The sequence below is a fragment of the Lemur catta genome, chromosome 9, assembly GCF_020740605.2.
Source record: "Lemur catta isolate mLemCat1 chromosome 9, mLemCat1.pri, whole genome shotgun sequence".
Lineage (NCBI taxonomy): Eukaryota > Metazoa > Chordata > Mammalia > Primates > Lemuridae > Lemur > Lemur catta.
This window is the reverse complement of record NC_059136.1, coordinates 52,620,848-52,641,687: the sequence shown is the minus strand read 5'-3', so window position 1 is coordinate 52,641,687 and position 20,840 is coordinate 52,620,848. Positions and strand designations below refer to the sequence as shown.

Below are 20,840 nucleotides of genomic sequence, written 5' to 3'. Positions count from 1 at the left end.
GCCACCACGCCCGGCCTAACCAAATAGTAGTCTTACTATTGATTTTGTTATTTCTCCACAAAGGCCTTATAAGCAAGTGGCTTATAATTTCAAGCTGTTGTGGATACCTTGAGTCTTTGAAAATAACACACAATGTCATTAGATGTCTGCTGGAACTAGATTTTGCTTATACAACATGATTGCACCATGGTAAACTAACCATTGGGTCATTTGATAAGAAATTAAGATGAGTTTCTAGTCTTTGAAGAAGAGTACAGGTCCAGAAAATAGGGACTTGATATTGCATAGTTCCAAGCAGAAGACTCCAAAAAATCAAAATCATGATGGGGTGGACTTAATGTAAGCTTTGGAGTCAGGTAGATCTGATTCATATTCCAGCTTAAATATACACTATATGTGAGACTTGAGCAAACTCCCTAATAAATTTAAACTTTCTTTGGCTGTTATATTGGAGATTAACTCACCTTTACAGGGAAGTTGTGAGGAATTCACAAAGATAAAATCTCTGCACGAATCGTAGTATAGTCTCTACCATATAGTAGGTACTTAACATATAATAGCCATCTTTACGCATTTCCTTCAATCCAAAATCATCTTTTCCCTTCTGATACTGTGGAAAGATTTCTGCTTGGGTTCTGCCTGCAGTGTCATTGGACGCATGAATTATATGCCATCGATTAAGGATTTGGAAGACTGCTTTTGTTCCTTTCACTTCCTTAGCCACTCTATTCTCAGAAAGTCATACGAATCATCTTTAAAGACATTGCTCTATAAAAATATACTTTCTGTGTGTTTCACCTAGGACAGATGTATAACTTTTGAATACATTTACTTAAATATTTGGGGGTCACATGCGCCTTTGAAATACTGATGAAATGACATGGAACCTATTGTCCTAAAATGAATATACAAACCAAATTTTACATATGACATTAAGGAATTGACAAAAATCTCAAAAGCTTTCAGTCAGGGCTTCAGAAAGTTCAGATTACCTTGGGGAAAAAACCATTCATACTTGCTAAAGCTTATTGCAGAAGGTCAATTTTGAGATAGTTCTTAGATCTAGTCATCTGCGATTGCGACTAAATATCTAATCTCTTTTTTTTAACCCTTTCATATTTGGCAAAAAAGAGGGATTTACAAGGAAGTTTAATCTTTTTATATTCTCCTTTCTAATAGACTGACTATGATAGTCTATTCCCACTTTAAAATACATAGATATCTCTTTAAAGGCATATTGTTGGCATTATTATTGGAGACTCTAGAAGTCTATTGTCCTAAGACAGTGAACTTTTTAATTCAAGTGCAGTTTCTAATTTATCTGTATGTTTTCCAGTGCTGGTGTCTAACACGTGATAAATGCACATTTAAAGTTAAATAAGTCCAACATGAATTTCAATTTGTTTTTTGTTGTTGTTGTTTGTTTGTTTGCTTTTGAGACAGAGTCTCACTGTGTTGCCCGGACTAGAGTGCGATGGCATTAGCCTAGCTCACAGCAACCTCAAACTCCTGGGCTCAAGCGATCCTTCTTGCCTCAGCCTCCTGAGTAGCTGGGACTACAGGCATGCGCCACCATGCCTGGCTAATTTTTTTTTTCTATATATTTTTAGTTGTCCAACTAATTTCTTTCTATTTTTAGTAGAGACAGGGTGTCGCTCTTGCTCAGGCTGGTGTCGAACTCCTGAGCTCAAATGATCCGCCTACCTCGGCCTCCCAGAGTGCTAGGATTACAGGCGTGAGCCACCGTGCCTGGCCATGAATTTCAATTTGAATCTTAAAAAATTATGGCTTCCCTGCAGGGGCAGGGGTACCTTTTGGGGACCATCTGATTTTACAGGGCTTTCATGTCATAGACTCTGAACTGGCATGATTTTCAGGGTCATCTTGTATCTTAGCAAAGTATTATTTTTATTTGTGCAGAGGGTTCATTAAAACATCGCCACCAGTTATCTCATTACAGTTTATTTTCTTGAATGGCACTGGATAATCTCATTACCTGCTTTACCTGGTCATTGTGAGTGACCATACTCATCAGTCTTTGTTGTGTTGTAAAGTACCAACTCTTCCAGGAACCATTCTACGTGGTCTCTGCTTAAACAGAAAGACATCTCTATACTTAGAACTATACGTATAATTAATATGTGTTAACTATATATCGAGTGCTGTTTTTGATTACAAAGTATAAATAAATCATTTATTTTGTTCCAAGATAGCGTTAAAAATAGAACAGTTCCTCTTCCCCACCTCATTTAACTTAATGATGCCATGTGACTCCTGTTGACAGCCCTAAAGGTCAGAAGTGAAAGCCATTCAAATTTTAGAATTGTTTAGGCCTTCAGAGATTAACTAATCTGATTTTATTTCTCTTGTTTTATATAATTGGCAAATTCCACCCCAGAGAGGTTAAATGATTTAACCGTTTCACGTAGATAGTGGCCCACTGAGTCCACAGATAGGTCTTAATCCCAGGCCAGTTTTTTTTTTTTTTTTTTTCACTGAAATATAACTACTTATATTTTTTAAAAATCTTCCTCTCCTAATCTCTGGCTCAGTTCTGCTGGCTTGATATCCTTAGGTAAAGTTTAGAGAATCTCCAAGGGTTATCTCTGGATATTATGTTAATACTCTTCTGTTAGGTAGAAAAAAGTTCTTCATAGGATAGAAAGAAGCCCTGTGAGAACCTGTTTTTTCTTTCTGGGGTATGTATTCCAATTAGATAAATTGGGCCTTATTATCTATCTTTTAATTTCCTGTTATACCTGGCTTCTATCTTGGTCCTTCTGCTTGATAAAGAAGCTCAGCATCGCATATTTATCCCTGTAAAGTCTTCTTAAACTGAGCTCTTGCTAACAATTTCCTACTTAGAAAACCAGAGTTGTTTTCACAAAGTTTGGCATGTTAGAGAAAAAATAAATTCTAGTTGCTCGTATTTGATCCATTTTTAACAGCAGAATTCTTCTGTCTAAATATCTCAAAGAAACATAAACCTTATTCACCATGCCCTTAACATTAATCTCACATTTTATTTTAAATGATATGGAGTTTTCATGCCTTTGAGAAAGTCATGTTAAATATGTTACAACCATACCAAAAAGAAACTCGAAAAACCATGCTAAAAAACTGTAATACCAGGCAAAAAAAAAAAAAAAAAAAACTGATAATACCAGGCAAAGAATAACAGAGTAGTACCTGTATCAAAAGCTAATTCTATATAAAGGTAATTTTAAAGCTCACATTTTATTCCTTAATCTGTATTATAAATGATTTTATAATGGGATATGAATAAAGCAAAATTGCCTATGTCAATGTGGAAAGGAGTAGGGAAGGGTTTGGGAAAATTAATGACTTTATGGTTGTAGGATATCAAAATGTCTCATTTAAATTGTTTTACAACTTAGGGCATAAATATCAAGAGGTTATTGTTTTTATGTATTGCAGAGGAGAATTTGCCCTTTGGCTTGATGGAGATCTCTACCATGGAAGAAGCCATTCTTGTAAAACATTTGGGAATCATACACTTTCTAAGAAGGAGGATTTCTTTATCCAAGACATTGAAATCTGGGCTTTTGAATAAATACAGTGGTCTCTGTCTTAACAGGATAATGGCCCAAACCTGACATGGACAAGCATTGTTTGAAAAGTTCAAGAAGCAATACAGTGTAACATGTCACTCATACTTTAAAGTTAGTCTGTATCTCCATTTATTACAGCTATGATTTTAGAGTTTATTTTTCAAATCATGTTTCTGTTCCAGAGTTCTTTAGGTTTAGGCCATGGCCTGGGTCCATGTAGTAGTATAACAGCTTGGGTGTTATCAGAATTTTGGGAGCATTTTGATCATAGTGACAACCACATTTTCAATTCATGTTATCTCAGTCTCCAAATAGGATGGTGCTCTTTTGTTGAACCTATTTTGGTTTATTGTTTTAACTATACTGATTCTTTTACTAGAGCAATCTGATTGGGGAATTGAGGAAACGAAGACTAGATACTTCTGTATCTGTGAGGTTGGCACAGGTGACATTTGGACATGCTCATCTTATTCTTACAAAGGAAAAACCACATGCCAAAATAATTACATATTTCATAGACCACTGAGTTCTAATTTTAATTCACACTACAACATTCTCTTTAATAACTTTGCAGGTATTCTCAGTTTCATTTTAGTAAAAATGTTATCCGAGGAGAATTCTGGTTGTAATAGGCCACACACAGTGCACACGGTCTGCAGGTTTGGGCATATGCTTTCATCAGTAAGTTATCTGATAATGAGTTACAAAATGACAAAGGAGAATGAGAACTTAATGATTCTATTGGATTTCATATATTAAGCAAGAAATTATACTATTTACATATGTGTAGCTTAGTAGGGCATTATCATAAGTATAAAAACTATGAAACAGATGCATAATTCTTCAACATATTGTGTCAGGTATACTGTTTTATAGTTTGGTTGTTTTAGCCTTATTGCACACCAACTCTCAAAATATGGGTTACTCCTGTTCAAAAGGAAAAAAAAAAGTTGTGATTTTTTTTGAGTGGTATATGTTCTTAATTATCATTAGTATTTGCTCTTATACAAGGGCAATGATTATAGTAGACAATATTGTAATTCAGTAGACTTGTTCAATATGCAAACTTACTGTCAAGTGACCTCAAAAAAAAAATGAAAAGATAGAATACACTAGTAGTTCTTATCCTCTTTTGTAGGAAACAAATAATAAGCCATTGTGGCAATAATTCATCAGTTAATTTCAAAGCTTCATGTTATGCAAAAAAAAAAATCCTGCTCTTATACATGTGACAGTGACTTTGTGCTGAAATTTCAGCTATTCCAGATAAATACTGTATATCTTGTAAATTAATGTTTAAAAGTAGTTTTGTTCTTATAGAAAGTGTTGATTGCCAGGTTGCTTATAGCACTTTAAATTATTCTAAAAATGAAATTATAAGCCAAATATGTTGGCTTAAGTAGATTTAGTTGTATAGCACTTGAATATATTTAGTTCTTTTGAAAGTTTAGATAATTATTTAAAGAAAGCATTATGCTAATGGAAAAGAAGATGTTCTATTATAATATGCTATTGCTGAATATGAATAGAAGTACAGGGCATCATTTCCTTGTCTGTGTAAAGCTCTCTCATTATAAGTTAGTAACAGTATATAGACTAAATGTTTACAATATAGAGAATTGTAAATAAATATATCAGTTTTTTCTGCCTTTGGTCTTCCACAGCAGTATTATTGTCTTTGTGGAGTTGACTAATTATTAAAAAAAAAGATCCTGTAATGGATTTCAACTACAATAAGGTCACAGTGGTGTATACCAAATAAAATCAAATACATAAATATAAACTTGAGTTTGGATTTATTGAATAATCAAATGATTTTCATGTCCACAAAATCTTTGACTAAACCATCTTTTATGTTTAAAAAATGCTGCTGGTGGTGGCAGCATTAGCAATGGAAGTTGCATTCAAGTAGGGGGAGATGGGAAGGAGCACTTAGCACATGGGAAGTGCAAGTCATTTGATATTTCTTTATGTACATTGTTTTCATTTTTGGTGGAGAGTGCATAACAGGATAAGCTCCGTGTCATAAATAGCTTTGTGTGTGGAGTGCCAAGAGATTTTGAGTTTTTTAAAAATCCCGTAGGAGCAATTAACATTTGAGAGGAGGAATGACATGGCCAAATTTACACTTTAGGAAAAAATCTGTGAAAATTAGATTAGTAGAGGAAAAATCTAGAGACAAGGAGAACAATAAACAAGTCTTATGTAAAGTTCAGAGAAAAAAATGAAGCCTGCGTAAGAATAATAGTAGTGGTAACAAGGAAGGAAACATGGACTTGGAAGAGATTTAGGAATTATGATAAACAGGAGTTGGTTATGGATTGAATGTCAGAAAGAAAAAGTCAAGGATAGCTGTCAGGTTTTTGACTTAGGAGTTTAGGTATATTATTCATGGAGATGGGCAATGTACAAAGAGGAGAAACAAGCAGATGGCAAAATGAAGCTAGTCATGGACCTTACTGTACTATGATATGAGAAACTGGAGAATAGATTTGGGGGAGGTGAGACATTTTATATTCCATTCTGAAAGATAAAACGCTTTAAAAATTGACACGATACAGGTAGATTTGAAGTTGTAACCTGTAGACGAAATGCCCTTGGAGATTGTAGACTGGATTAAAAAGAGGACTCTTGAGATAGGTAAGTGACAGGCAGAAGAAGGCGGCTTCCATCTGAAGAAGCTATTAATAGAATGGCAAATTAAACCTAAAGGAAATAGAAGTTAGGACACAATAAAGATGTGAGCAGAAATCAATAAAATAAAAAACAAGTGTACAAAACAGAATATCTCTAAAAATAAAATTGTAAACTTCTAGCACAATCAAGGGGAGAAAAACAAATTATCATTGTGAATAATTTAAAAGGAGACATCACTAGAGAGCTTCTAAACCTTTAGAGAAAAGAGGATATTGTGAACATCTTTGTGTCAATAGACTCTACAGTGTAAGTGAAATAGGGAAACATTTTAGAAAACAATTTATTAAATCTGACCCAGGATAAATAAAACTTTTATATTACATAATTTGAATCTGTTAATTAAAAAAAATGCCTTTCCACACACAAACCCACATTCAGATGGTTCCACTGCACAATTTTTCTAGGTATTTAAGGAAAAAATAGTATCAGTCTTAGATGAATTCTTCTAGGGTACTGAGGAAAGGGGGCACTTTTAAAACTGCTTTTAAAAGCTGGCACAACCTTGGTGCCAAAATCTTACAATTCTTATCAAAAAAAAAATTAGGGAACAGTCTCTTATGAACATAGAAAATCCTAAACAAAATAATTACAAATCAAACTCATCAATGAATAAAAGAATAATACGTCATGACCAAATTTTATTCTAGGAAAGCAGTTATGTAGTGACAGCAAAAAAGGCAGGTTTCCAGACAACTTCTCTTCTGATGCTTGTTTAATTCATGCGGTACCCATCTATTAATATCCAGCTTCTTTACCTTGCTGATTTGTTTCCAATGGTCCAATATTGTTTCAACAGTAATGTCAGACCTTGCTGCTAATTCACATGTAGGTTGAGACGGATTCCCTTCCACTACAGCTTTCAGCTCATCATTATCCACCTTGGTCTCAGTTCGCCCATGTGGCTCATTTTCAAGAGTAGCACATTGACTGCCACGCTAGAAAAAAAAAAATTTTCCCTGGGGCCATGGTGTTTTATTAAAACAAAATGATCGTTTCTAATTTGTTATTTTTTATTGTTTTCTGTGTGTGAGTTATATGCAACACAATCCACTATGTGTTCATTAGCCACATTTTCCCCAAACACTGTTGACATTTTAAGCTGCCTGCTCAGCATTAGTTCCATGATGGAACGCATATTCAGAAATAACATGAATTTTTTACTTATCCATGGTTTCACAAAAATTGCTCTAAAAACAAATGTGAAAGATAATCACAAGCCAAACTGTGTGTTTGAAAGAATGAGGATGTACCTTCACAATAAAAATAAAACAAGAAATGGAAATAGGACATTTCATACTTAATAACCTGAAGCCAATAATAATGTCCTTTCAAGCATTACTTTTCCAGATCTATGATCTAATCCAAGATTCTGCATTGCATTTTAGTTGTTCTTTTTGTTTTCCTTTAACCTGAAAGAGCTCATTAGTCATTCATTGTGCTTCATGACGGTGGTATGTTTGGAGTTCAGGATTGTAGAATGTCCTTTAATGTGGATTTGTCTGAATTTTTCCTCAGATTTAAGCTTTGGATCTTTGCTCATATGCATCTTTTGACAGGAAAACCCCAAAAGTGAGTGTTGTCCTCTGCACCTTATTAGGGTGCACCTAATGTACCTTTGTCCTCTTATTAGTGATAATTAGCTTTGGTTAATTGATTTAGACAGTGTCCACCATGTTTCTCCACTGCTGTCATTTTTCTCTTTGTAATTAATAAGTAATATATAGGGAGATACTTTGATACTGTAGATACTCTATTCTCCACCAAACTTTGCAATGTTTTTAGTAGCTATTGAAGATTCTTGCCTGAATTACTAAGATGGTTGCAAAATTATGATTTTTTAAAAAACTCATTCCCAACATGTTTATTAGTTGCCATTTACTATAAGAAAGAGCTTTCCTTTCTCCATTTATGAATATGTATTATCAGTATGGACTAATGGGTTCTCTCTTTTTAATTCATAGGGTTATATAATCCATTTCTATTCTAGATTTAACTAGTGGGAACCCCAACAATATGACTTATGTGCATTCTCCATTTCCTTGAGCGCTTCCTCACTCCTAGTGCAACAGTGTTCCAGACTCATCTGTACTTTCTGCAACCCAATCCTAGAATCCTCCAGTTTCTGAAAGGAGCCATGTTTTTTTGGAAGGAGAATGGTATTTAGAAATATGGGTGTGCTTTTTGCTAGTAGAGTTGTATCATTTTAGGGGCTTTCAGGAATAAATATACACAGCATGAATTTGCAGCGATACCTCCAATTCCAATGTAACATCCCAGAGTCCTTGCTTGTCTTCCCTCCTTCCATGTTTGGCTTTCTCTTTTCTCCTACAGTAAGGACATCAGTATATTTACTCACTTGCTTAATCTTACAATACACATATTGTAATTTTGGAATTGCTATACCTTTACCCTAACAAACAAAATTAAGTACAGTTTAATATTTCTTTGCAGTTCTTTTATGCCTGTAGATGGAAAATATTTAATCAAAAGATATTGTATTCAAAAATTAGATATACTTCTTTTTTCCTCCTCTGTGGTTATTTTAGTAATTTAAAATAGAATTAGGTTTGTTTTGTTTATATCTAATTTTAGTTTTTCTCCTGTTCTCATTTATTTAATTTTACTTTTGTATGTGTAAAATATTTAAAAGTTTGCAAAAGTCAAAACTCTACAAAGAAATATATTCTGAGAAGTATATCTTTTCTCTTTCAACCCATTTTCACCCATCTCTACAGGAAGTTGATTTTATTATTCCTGGTTATCTTCTATTTTCAAAATATAGATAATGTATATAAATATCTATATAATACAACATGTATATATGTGTATAAAATCCAGTGTGTATATACCTATACACACATATACGTGTTGAAAATAACTGCGTTTCAGTGCTTAAAAATTGTTCTTTTCTTTGTTTAGCTGCAGCCATTGTATACCATACTTTATTTGATCATTTTCCTGTTTATATTAGGTTATTTGTAGTATTTTACAGTTAAAAACAAGGCAGAGTACATTATGCATATGTATTTTCATATTGCTCGAGTTGTATCTTCAAGGGAAATTTTAGAAGTGGGATTTATTGTTCAAAAGGTAAATGTAATATAATTGTGTTGATACTCCCAAAATCTGGGCACACAGTATAATTTGATAACCCTTGTGGGGATGACAGGTGGTGGAGCACAGTACTCTCAAAACATCAAGGATAAGTAGATAGGGTCATACAGCACATTACAAATTAAATAATTTAACAGGTATTAAGTCTGTGCTTACTTATACTAAAATTGTCCTGGGCACTGGGAATGAAGTTAGAATATTCTAGGAATCGGAGGCATCTACATTAAGGGGTCCCTTCCGTGTAAGCCACATGGTCTCCTGCTCCTCTTAGAATCCCCTGAGTAGAGCTGACTTAATGAAGAAGGCACAGTAATCCTTCCCACAGTTTAAGTTCCTGTTGACATAAAATTCTAGGTTACACAGAATTATTTCTGCATGATATTAGAGACAGCACTGATCTTCTTACATTATACCTGTTGGCAGTAATTAGAAAAAGAAGGAAATAGAGTTTGGAAAGGGAAAGGAAAAAGCAGAAGTCAACCCAAGAGTATAAGTGCAGCCTCATTGTTGCAACACGGTGTAGGAAGAAAAAAACCTGAGCTCAGAACTTCTCTCCTAGTGGTTTAAGTGGGCAGAGTGATACCATGAACTGGGGAATCAGCAAGTCATAAAACTTCAAATTTGAAAGCTGAAAGACATCATAGCTGGATGGTGGTTCAGACAGAAGGGGTGAAAAGTACATACCAACAGCACAGAAACCCCATCTGATTGAAAGTTTGGAAAAGGCAAATCCTGAAGATACAGAGATTAATTGTATACTACAATTGGGAATTCAGAATTTTTTTTTTTTTTTTATTTTTTGTCAAAATATCCAAAGTTTTTCAACTATGGATTTTCCTATCATAAGGTTTTTAGGATAATAATCATTTGGTTAAAGACTATTTTTAGATCCCAAATCAGGAAACATTAATATGAAAAGTGTTCTTACAAATAAAAGAAAATACCTAGCATAAGAATGATACACAATAAAGTAAAAAAAAAATCTGCAAACCATGAGCTATTAACTGTCACAAGACAGCTCTTACAATCATGCCTGTCTCACAAGTTGCTGGTAAGGGTGTGCCTGTCACACAGCAGGCATTTTCATCTAAGGAAACTACTAGCTTTCTGACTTTACAGCCAGGCCTTATTCAGAGGGGTATTAGTTAGTGCCAGCTCTCTGAGAAGAGGGCTTTTACTCCATCTTCAAATTCAAACAAATTGAACTTTGTGTAATCTATGTCAGTGTCTGCATAAACTCTTACTATTCAGAGTTACATACCAGGGAACTCTTTGGAAGCCTTGGTCTAAATAGTCTACCGATCCTACCAGTAACCTAAACTGTACACTATCATTTTCTTGTATTTCAAATACAAGAAAGTGTATTGTAGAATATTACCTAAAAATGCTATAAAAACAAGAACAGAAAATATAAGAAAACATCTTCTATTCTTGTGCCATTTATCTTTAAAATTTGATGTAGATTTCATTTCATTCTTACATGAAATTTTACTTAGAAATATTGGTCGTTAATTTTTAATTGTATAAATATAGGATGGAGACAAAAATACACATACTTTCTTCTTTAAGAAGATATTGGAAACTTCAGTTCAAAAGAGAATCATACGTGAAGACAAAGATAATTCCTATAGTGGTTTAATCTGTATTTATTTTAAACCTAACGTCTAACAATTATGAATGCATATTATTTTGAAGTATTATGTTTTGACATTAAGTTTTGTATTTAACACCAAAGTGCTATAATATCAATGCATTTTAATAACTTTCATTGAATTCAGTAAGAATTATTATCTTACATTTTATTCAGTTTGTGTTTAGGATTATATAAGGCACATTAAATCTATGAAGGTGAAAAATTGACAACTAACACATTGGTGTCAAATAATTTTCTTACTGCCATCATATAACTGTACTTTTTTCACTTTGACAGGGCTAACGTAGCTGTTCTATGACTTTTAGACGTTTGATAAAGTTTTCTGTGTTAGAGTATGAAGAAAATGTCTCAAATCTGTTTTTAATTCACCAATGAGTGTGTGAGGTTCTTCTACACTGAACGTTGCACTTCATAGAATTTGTTGTTTTTCTCCGTTATGCCTTGACACAAATGTTAGCAGCATGACTCACTACAAGCTGACATGTAATGAACAGATAAACTTCTCCAAGAAGTTCTACAAAGGCAAATAAATCTGAATCTCTCACCTTTGCTCTACTTTCCAAGTGAAGGTGAGCATGTTTGCCTTCTTTGTTGGTGCTAAGGTGACCAGTGGAGTCCACTTGTGTATGATTTTTTGCTCAAATCATACAGAAGGAGGAAAGCTAACTCCTTCTGGAAACCTGTTAGAATCCAAGCCTACAGAGGAACTTCAACAATTTCAACATCATATTGAAAAGTTAACTTTTTATATATGTACCTGTTTGGTAAATGATACTGTAACAAAAATAGTACAAATTCAAGCTTAGAAAATTTGAAGTTTAATTTTACCAAATGTAATGGAATTTTTTCCCTAAAAAATGATACATCATAATGTTCAACTAATCTTTATCTGAAGTCAGCATTCTTCTTAGATGTAATGTTTAATTAAAAATCTACAATAATTTCTACAATGAATAACCAAGTATTTTTGCCTAAAAGGTGAGTGGAATTTTAAATATTAATACTATTATTATATATTAATAATATTCTATGTGCTTTCTTCAAACTTCCTCATAAAAAGTGCCAAAAAAAGTTATTTATGTAAAAATTGTTTAATATTTTTTAACTTATTACAGAGAGTTTGCATTTTAATTTAAATATTAATATATTAGCATTTAGCATTAAGACAATAGTGGGTCAAGTTTGGCTTTTGATGTTGAAGGTTCACTTGAGTAGCGTAATCACAACATGGTTATCTCGGCCTTGCCATAACATCTCGCCTGTGAAGTCTACCAGTCCATGTTTCCTGGCACGCATAAGAATGCCCACCACTTTATCTGAAATACGAACGTATCTGTCAAACAGATCTCCAAAAGTAACCTGGATCTTGCCGTCTCGTCGGTGGCGAGCCATCGTGCGGATAATGAAGCACATGTCCATAATTTCCCTGTAGATGTGCTCCTCAGCTCTTTTGGCCCTTTCAGCAGTTTTGGTTCCTTCCTTGGGACGGCCGTAGCCTTCATCTCCTTTGTGTAGGCGGGTGGACATGGCCAGCTCATAATCAAATTCGTCACTGAAAGGATTGAGCTTCTGGGATTGTATGTGTTCGTCAGCCCACTGTTGCCATCTCCCTTTCAGGTTGTTCACTTGGCTGTATTTCTGTTGGACTTTGCAGTTGAGTTTCTCTGTAAATCTGTTTGCCCTAAAGGAGAGAGAGGGGAAAGAATCAAGATACTGATATTTTAACACCCAAGCGTTGTTTTCCCTTTGTACTTCCCATGCATAATGCATCATAATTAGTCTTTATAATGTCTTTGATTATAAAAGACATATATAAAGACAATACAAAAAAATTAGAAATGAAAGAAAAAAAAATCACACATAGTCCCACCATTAATGTTAGTTTGATGTTTGTCTTTCTACATTATTTTCTCTATGAATAACAATAATGTTTTAAGCATTATAATGATATTAAACTCTGTTTTAAGAGAAAAGCTTCCTTACACAAAGTTAATGCAAATGTGTGTATCTTAAAATTGAGTTTTAGTGACATTTTAGAACTGGAATCGTATAATCTCTACACTAGTATCAGTGGTGTACCACAAACTTTAAAATACCAAGTTGTACAGATAGAAAACACTAGCTAGCAGTAGTAGCATTTGTTGAATACCATGTGCTAGCATTCTTCTAAACACTTTTCAGTAATATTCCCTACAACCATTCTATGAGCTAAGTACTACTATTCCCACTTCACAGATGAGGAAACTGAGGCCAGAGAGATTCAGTAACTTCTTAAAGTCACAAAACTGTTAAGTGGTGGAAGTGGAATGTGAACCTAAGTTGAACTGGCTTCAGAGGCTGTTTATAATTACTGTGAAATACTGTCCTAAATCAGCAGCACTGGCAGGAGTAAAACACAAAACTGTCTGAGGCTAAAGTCAAAGTCACTGCTCTTCCTACTGAGCAAGGATGCCACTTAGCATGCAGGTTACAGTGATTAATAAAGGAATGAGTTTTGTTTTAAATGTGTGTATCCTTGTAATTTGGGATGCAATTTTTTATTTAAAAACAACAACAAAAACTTAGCTTTGGAAAGTACAGACCAGTAGTGTCATGAGGGTGCAGGCCTAATTTTAAAATGGGCAAAAATTTTTCTTTAAAAGACTGCCCTGCCATTTCTGTTTCCAATCTCCTAGACTTTTTCCCTAGGTCTCTTTGCCTTCACAGGTAAAACACAAGCTCTGGGACTGTCTAAAAGAGATTTGTACTCCCATCCTCATAAGCTCCCTCCCTCCCTTCTCCGTCGCACCAAGTGGCCTCATGCCTCTTCTGCATTGGGATTGGAGATGCTCGGGTAGTGCTGAAATTGCTGAGGTGAAGGGCGTGCCTGACCTATCCGAACACTCACAATTTTCTCTTCAAAATCCAAGAACGGATCAGATTTGGCTATCCCTCGCTATCCAAACTCACTTCCTGAAATCTGGTTATCCAAATGCAGGAGTCAAATGGATGTGGACAGGGAGGAATACAAATTGGCATTAACATTGTGGTCAAGAAAGAAATGACATCCACTAGATGGCGAACTTTCATTAACGTCAGTGCTGTGTTTCCAAAATCCTAACACTTGCTACATGTTTCACTAGTGCGATAGAATTGGAACAGGAAATATAACACTGCTATTCTGTGCAGACATGTGGATAAAAGTGTATGACAAAGTTAATTGGGGAAAAGCATCATACAAAAACTATTCACAATTATTTCAACTTTATAAAATCATATGTATGAAAATGTGCTGAGAGCTACACCACACTGAAGTAGAATGGATTTCTCTCAGCCCTCCTTGTCCTCAGCATCACCTGCTTCTCCCCGAAATGTCCCTGCTGAGCTGCCCGCAGGGTGGGCTGCTCCATGTTGTTATCAAAGGAGACAAGCACCTTTTTCTTTTGGAGCCATGGTGATCAATGAGAGGCATAGTCTTCAAAAACAAGCCCAAGGCCATCTAGGTAGAACCCAAATTTCATGCCAGACTTGAGGCTGGGTCACCCTGCCAGAGAAGCGACTTGAAATATCTCAGAGGAAAGTGAATGGTGCAATTTATTAACGCATTTGTCTTTATCCCCTGAGCACCAACTGTGCTTCTGTCCTGTTGTATAAATCGTTAATACACCATGCTTTTGAAGAACTTCTGGCACCTTGACATTCCTTCCATCCTTTAATAAAGTGTTCATTTATGACACCTACTATGTGCCAGGAACTGTTTTAGGTACTTATTGAATATTCAATAATGAAAAAAAAACAGTGAATAACCATTAAATGAAAATAATCAGAGTAATACAAATTTGAGTTTATGATATAATTGCAACTCTGTGAAATGTATATGCACCAGGGTGAAGAATTTAATAGCATATGCACAATAATTATGTTGCTATCCAGATGAAAGTTGATTTTTCTTCATTTTTTTCAAAATTCTCTTTCATGTTGGTATTATATTGATTTTGTAACTTAAAGAAAGCTAAATATAGGTAAATAAATTAGCATCCAGAGGTAGTGTGTTTAAACTGTATATGGGTCTATGATTCTTTGATATAGTTTTTTTTTTATTCTAATTTTTAATTAGGAACTTAGATTCCCTAAGTGTTGAAACTCAGTGTCATTTGGGATAAGGATTGGGGTTAGTATGGTAATAAATCTGTGGAGATCTTCTAAAAGAAGTATCTTGTAAACCTTAATGTCCCTTTGTTATATTATCAAATTGTAATTCCCAATAATTGGAAGGAAGGAAAACAAAGGAAGTTGGCCCTACAATCAAGAATTAGTAAATAGGGCTATTTTTTTAAAGACTAGGAGGAAATTTATCTTAATGAGTATTTAATTTTTCCTATCTTATAAATGTTCTGTATTGTTTTTATATTTCCAATTTTTAAAAAGTCTGAAAGTATCAGGTTTAAATCAGGATTAGCAAGTCTCATACCCTGAATAGCTTCTTGAATGATATTGAATGATATTCAAGAAGATATATGAATCAATACTAGATTATGTTATCTTTTAATTTTTCAGATAAAAATGTGAATGAGAGTTTAGATTGAGCTTTAGAAAGACAATCTAGTATAAATTAAAAGAAAGAAAAGGAATATTCAAAGACTAACATCGCACCCATATTTTAGGATGACAATGTTGAATCCATCACCTTCTCAGTTTCATTGTTAGTAAACAAATTTTCTTATAGTCAGTCAAAAATACATCCCCTGTCCTGCTATGTGCAAGGTAACCAATTCTACTAAACATTATGAATAATCTCTCTTGGAAAGTCCAGCTTCATTTACTGAAATAAATTCTGAAAATTATTTCTTATCTGTCAGCTCTAAAAATGACATGAGTTTGAATGCTGCTTTCTTATGTGAATGAGGCTCTTTAGCAGTATGATGAGAATATGGGAATCAATTTTATGATTCTGTCATTTTGGAGTAATAATTATATGGGAAAATTATTAAATATATAATTAAAACCCCTAGGAAATAGAAGCCCTGAAAGGTATATTTCAAATTTTACCAAGCTCACTGGCACTGAAAACATTCTCTAGTAGTTGCCCTTCACACAGTGAATCACTAGCTTCAAAATGTCATGGGCATCTAGGGGTGAGCTTTTCTGGTCCGTCTTGGATCTGTATGAAGAAAGTGGAGATCGGCTTTCATTGTCAACCCTGTAGATCCTCCTGTGCAGGGACCATTTCTCCTCATTGCCCAGGCACTCTCCTCTGTCAGTAAAGCAAAGAACTTCTGCCACCCTTACCAATTTCTCAGAGAAGTTCTGGGAGTGTTTGTTCCTCTATGTATTGGTTGGCTTGCTCCTCCCCACAGGAAGTTTAGCTGATTTGATTAATGGGAGCATGACGTCTATAGGGTCACATGTACCAGAAGCAGGGTGACTGCATTCAAAAGGCAGCAGTATGAATATTTCTGATCAACCATTACATTCTCTGTTCTGTTATCAATTAGACTTGAGAGCCAGGCCTGTGATTTTCCTTGCAGATTGGTAACTGTCTTCAGAGTCCATGGAAAGGATTCACGCTCTAGAATTGGGAGTAGGTAATAGGAGGCTGTACTGTTGCTTCCGTTTCTTGTGAAGTCTTTTAATACAGTTGTACCAAAACACTGAACTTTGGGAATTATTGGGACTCCATTAATTAAGCTGACACTTTGATCTCCATTCCTTGAATCTATTCTCTCCTAAGAGAGACAGTCTGCATAATGATTAAGAACACAAGCTCTGGCGTGAGCCTTCCCAACTCATCACTCACCAGTTCTGCGACTTGGATACATTTCTTAACATCTCTGTGTGTCAGTTTCCTTATTTGTAAAATGGCACTCTCATGCTCAACTATTATTTTTACTGTATAGACTTCAAGGAGAGGATGGGTGAGTGATTGGTACTTTAATCTTTTATCTTTACTCTACGGGAGAGAGGGTTCTAATTTCCTTTCTCTAAAGGCACAGGACCAAACAAGTCACATGCAATCAAAAGACACAATATTTTAAAAATAAGGCATAAACTACAAACCATTAAAATAGGAACATCCAAGTTAGCAAAACCACTATTGGTGGAGAATTTATCTGTTTTTTACCACACTTGATTTGTTTGTTTCAACTATCCATGGAACATCTTAACCACCAAGAAAGTCTCTTTCCTTAGACTTAAACATCCATGATGCATAATTGTCTCCCTATTGGCAGATATAGGGAGAGAATGGTCCCTGTAATTAAAAATAAGTGAACAAAAAGCCCTTGCATATTGGCTTACTCAATAATGCCACTTTCGTCTCCCAAGCAGTATTTGAGAGTCCCGCCAGGCAAAGAGTCCCACTGGGCTACTGCCGAAGTTTCCTAAGCACAGCTAGGATTACTACTGACATTAACAGCTGCCACTGCTGCATATGAAATTCTGGGACCCTGTGTACTCTATGACTGAGGGAAAGGAACTGAAGAAGGAAAGAAGAGATTAACCCACCACCCCCCTCCAAATCTAGAGAGGCAAGCGCCTAGCTCTTTGAAGGGTTGGGATCACCAGACCTGGCCCACTGCATTCCAACTTACTAAGGAGCTCCCCGGAATCCATTGTTTTCATAGTTTATATAAAAATAACTCCAGGAAACATGAATTAGCATGTCTATTTTTTAGATGAGGACACAGAGTCAGGATTGCTGAAGTGATCATGATTCAAATTTAATTGTCTCTTATTCAAAGCTTATTCACTCCATCACATTAAGAAGGTGCTGGTGTACCTGCCTGATTTCAGCAACCCAGAGAAGGGTGCTGTATCCCAGTTTAGTGAGTGAGACACTTTTGAGTGAGACAGTTTAGTCAGAGGTTGGGCTCCAGAGCCAGAATGCCAGGGTTCAAATCCCATGGGCTGTAATATCTCATACAAGTTCCCCAATATTTCTCCATCTCATGTTTCCATCAGTCAAATAGGGATGATGATTATACCTACTCCATGAGAATACCATGTGGATTTATTGAATAAATATATGAAAAATGCTTAGACAAGTGCCAAAGAAGAGTCGGCTCTACTAAACATTCAGGATTGATTCCAGCTGTCATCTCCCTACCTCTGGCCAATTTAAAATGTGCTGACAAGAAGATCTTCATTGAGTACCTTACGTCTTTACTCCAATTCTAGAACATATGCCCCAAAATCTACAAGGCCATTATTTGGACTTGGTTTCTTATGTTCTGGTAAAAGTTACTTCTGATCATGAATTCCTATTAATGTAAGTACAAATCCAGACCTCTGAACGCATCCTCAAGCCATGGCGTGAGAGTTAGTACCATACCTGGTTTCAAAACATTGCATTTGGAGTAGGGCAAGTCTGAGCTTTGTCACTAACTTGCCAGGTCAACTTCCCCTCTGAACTTCATTGTTCTTATGCCTGAAATGAGTTAATATCTACCTCACAGGATTTTGAAGACGGAAAAGACAAAGCCTTTAAGATACCCATGGTACGCACTAAATGCATGACAGATTGTTATAATTACCCAAGTTTCCCATTTCATTTTTCTTAAAAGCTTGCAATGTAGTTCTAATTCTTTCAAAACACCTTTAAAGTCACAAACTGCAAAACAGCTCTTTGTCAAACTGAACAGTTCTGTTTTTTACTTTCTTATTGTTTCATAAGACTTGAAAAGCACCCCTATGCATCTAACAGTCCCCAAAGGCAGTTTTATAAGGATTGTGACATCACAGACTTTTCCCATATTTTGATATCCTGAGGTTGTGAAGTGAGATATCCTTACTTTCTGTTATGTGAAGTTACTGTCTTGAAATGAGTGTTTCTTATCTAAAAGGCATCAATTTGAGTCTGTGTGTGTGTATTTAATATCTAAATGTTTTAGGATTGTGATATTTTAATTATTTCTGTCTTTGTCTACAAACAGGGCAAATTTTTTTGCAAGTTTGAAAAGTTGCTAACTAGTACAATCTATATGAACAATAACGGTTTTGTGTATTGAGCACGTGTCAAGCACTGTGCTGGGTGCTTGGCAGCCCTAATCTCATTTGCTTTTCCCAGTCCAGCAGGATGTATCCGAAACGCTTACTGTTGCTGTCATATGGGGAAATCAGCCTAGAAAGAGAACTAGGGAGGGGCTGAGCTGGGACTTGAACTTGAGTCTAACTTCAGACCCTACTCTCAGGTTAGCAGCCTTCCAGCCATTTACAGAGCCATAGAGATTTATGTTCCACGGGCACTATTTAAGCAGATAATAATATAGACTTTGGGGACAAGGTAAAGGTTTCCCCAGTCAGTCTACCAGAAAGCCTTTTTCTCTCCAGAAAAATAAGCCAATGTATTGCTCATTGTAGAATTAACCCATGACAGGCATCCTCTCTACTGGCTTCATCTTTGTTGAGGCTAAAACTTAGGAGTTTAGTTCAAAACCAAAAGGAGAGACAGACCAGTGTGGGCCCTGACCCAAAGGTTCGTGTCTGAGGCTGGCACTGACCTTTCAGCCCGGGGACATGCTGCCCTGCAGTACCTGTTTCCTGCCCAATCTTTGAGATTCTCACTCTAACCTTGGTAGGACTCGCCCTGCCCTCTGGGTGCCCAGAGTTGGCCGGGGCTCAGTAAGGATCCTGGTGCAAGGAGGGGAGGCCACAGTCACTTACTGGGAGTGCAAGGGGCGTTTGATCCTGGCAGCGGCCACCTGCACTCTGTCCTGCTCCGGCCTCTCCTCGGCCTCTCCCCCGTAGCCGCTGTCCTCTGTGTCTATGCTGTTGCTCCTCCACGGGGGCTCCTCCTGTTCCATCACCGTCCAGCCCTTGGTCAGCTCAGATACCAGGTTGCCACATTTTCTTCTCCGTGTTGGGGAGCCATGGCTGTGGAGGATTCTGTCGATCTCATGCTCCGGCTGCCCAGAGTCGGGCGTGTCACCGTCCTCATACCTGTGGCTGAGGTGGGTCACGTCCCCTCCCCGCTCATAAGCCTTGCTGACCACTGTTTTGGTCACCTCTTTCCTTTTGATATGAGAAACCTCAGCGGCGTCATCTGAGCTCTGCCCATCTCCACGTCCCTCTGGCTTTGGGGGCGAAGACTTGGCGGCACTCTGAGACTGCTGGCAGGGACTGGGGAGTATGACTGGTTTAGGAGCTTGGGGTGGGTCCGGGGTCCCTCCGGGCAGCCAGCCTGTAGGCTCCTGGGCCTGCCTGATGCTGTTCTCATTCGCCCACTGCTGCCAGCCGCGGGCCAGGTTGATGACCAGAGTGGCCGTGCGGACCTTCCGGAGGGCACGCTTGGCTGGGCTCTCCTCCCTTTCCTTTTCTCCTGGAGCCATGCTACCGTCTCTTCTCTGCTGGTGGCCGGGCGCTGGCTCAAGTGAGTGTGGCCCAGTGGAGTGCCCGGGGATTTAAATAGATGCAGGGTGTGGGGTGGGAAGAAGAGCTTGGTGACGGCGGAAACTATGCAAAGCATTTCTTGCCAAGCTGTGGTGCCTTTGCCCTGATGGTGTTCTTTTTTTAAATCCTGACAGCTCCAGTTTCATCACAGCAGAGGGACATCTCTGCTGGTAAAGGACAGTGATATGCTCACTCCCCTTCTTCTCCAGGTGCCAGAGTGGAAATTACGAGATTGAGTCATATGCTCAGGCTTATGTTCTCCTTGACCTTACTGTGGGCCTACCGTTTATAGGAGCATACGATACAATACGTGTGCAGACTAGGAACATTATAGGCTTGTTGCCATTGGAACCTCAATAGCCCTCAGTACAGCTCATGATTACTTTCATTTTATAGCTGAGTAAAATAAAATCTAACTCCTTACAGCTAATAATATC

General features: G+C 36.6%; 2 protein-coding genes across 9 annotated transcripts in view; one reads left to right on the top strand and one right to left on the bottom strand.

Moving 5' to 3' along the window:
• The window catches only part of OXR1 (oxidation resistance 1), a 157,704-nt gene extending 152,353 nt beyond the window's left edge, over window positions 1-5,351 (top strand). For all 8 annotated transcript variants that reach the window (XM_045560918.1, XM_045560920.1, XM_045560916.1 and 5 more), the window contains one exon: window positions 3,439-5,351. In XM_045560918.1, the coding sequence (XP_045416874.1) occupies window positions 3,439-3,574 (136 nt within the window). In that variant the 3' untranslated portion in view covers window positions 3,575-5,351. The remainder of the gene's footprint in view (window positions 1-3,438) is intronic.
• A 6,676-nt stretch (window positions 5,352-12,027) lies between these two features.
• Window positions 12,028-20,397, bottom strand: ABRA (actin binding Rho activating protein). The gene is made up of 2 exons (XM_045560913.1): window positions 19,678-20,397; window positions 12,028-12,718 (listed from the first exon to the last, which is right to left on the bottom strand). Exons 1-2 carry the CDS (start codon window positions 20,340-20,342, stop codon window positions 12,241-12,243), a joined length of 1,143 nt encoding a protein of 380 aa, XP_045416869.1. The 5' UTR covers window positions 20,343-20,397; the 3' UTR covers window positions 12,028-12,240.
• Between the last annotated feature and the right edge of the window lie 443 nt (window positions 20,398-20,840).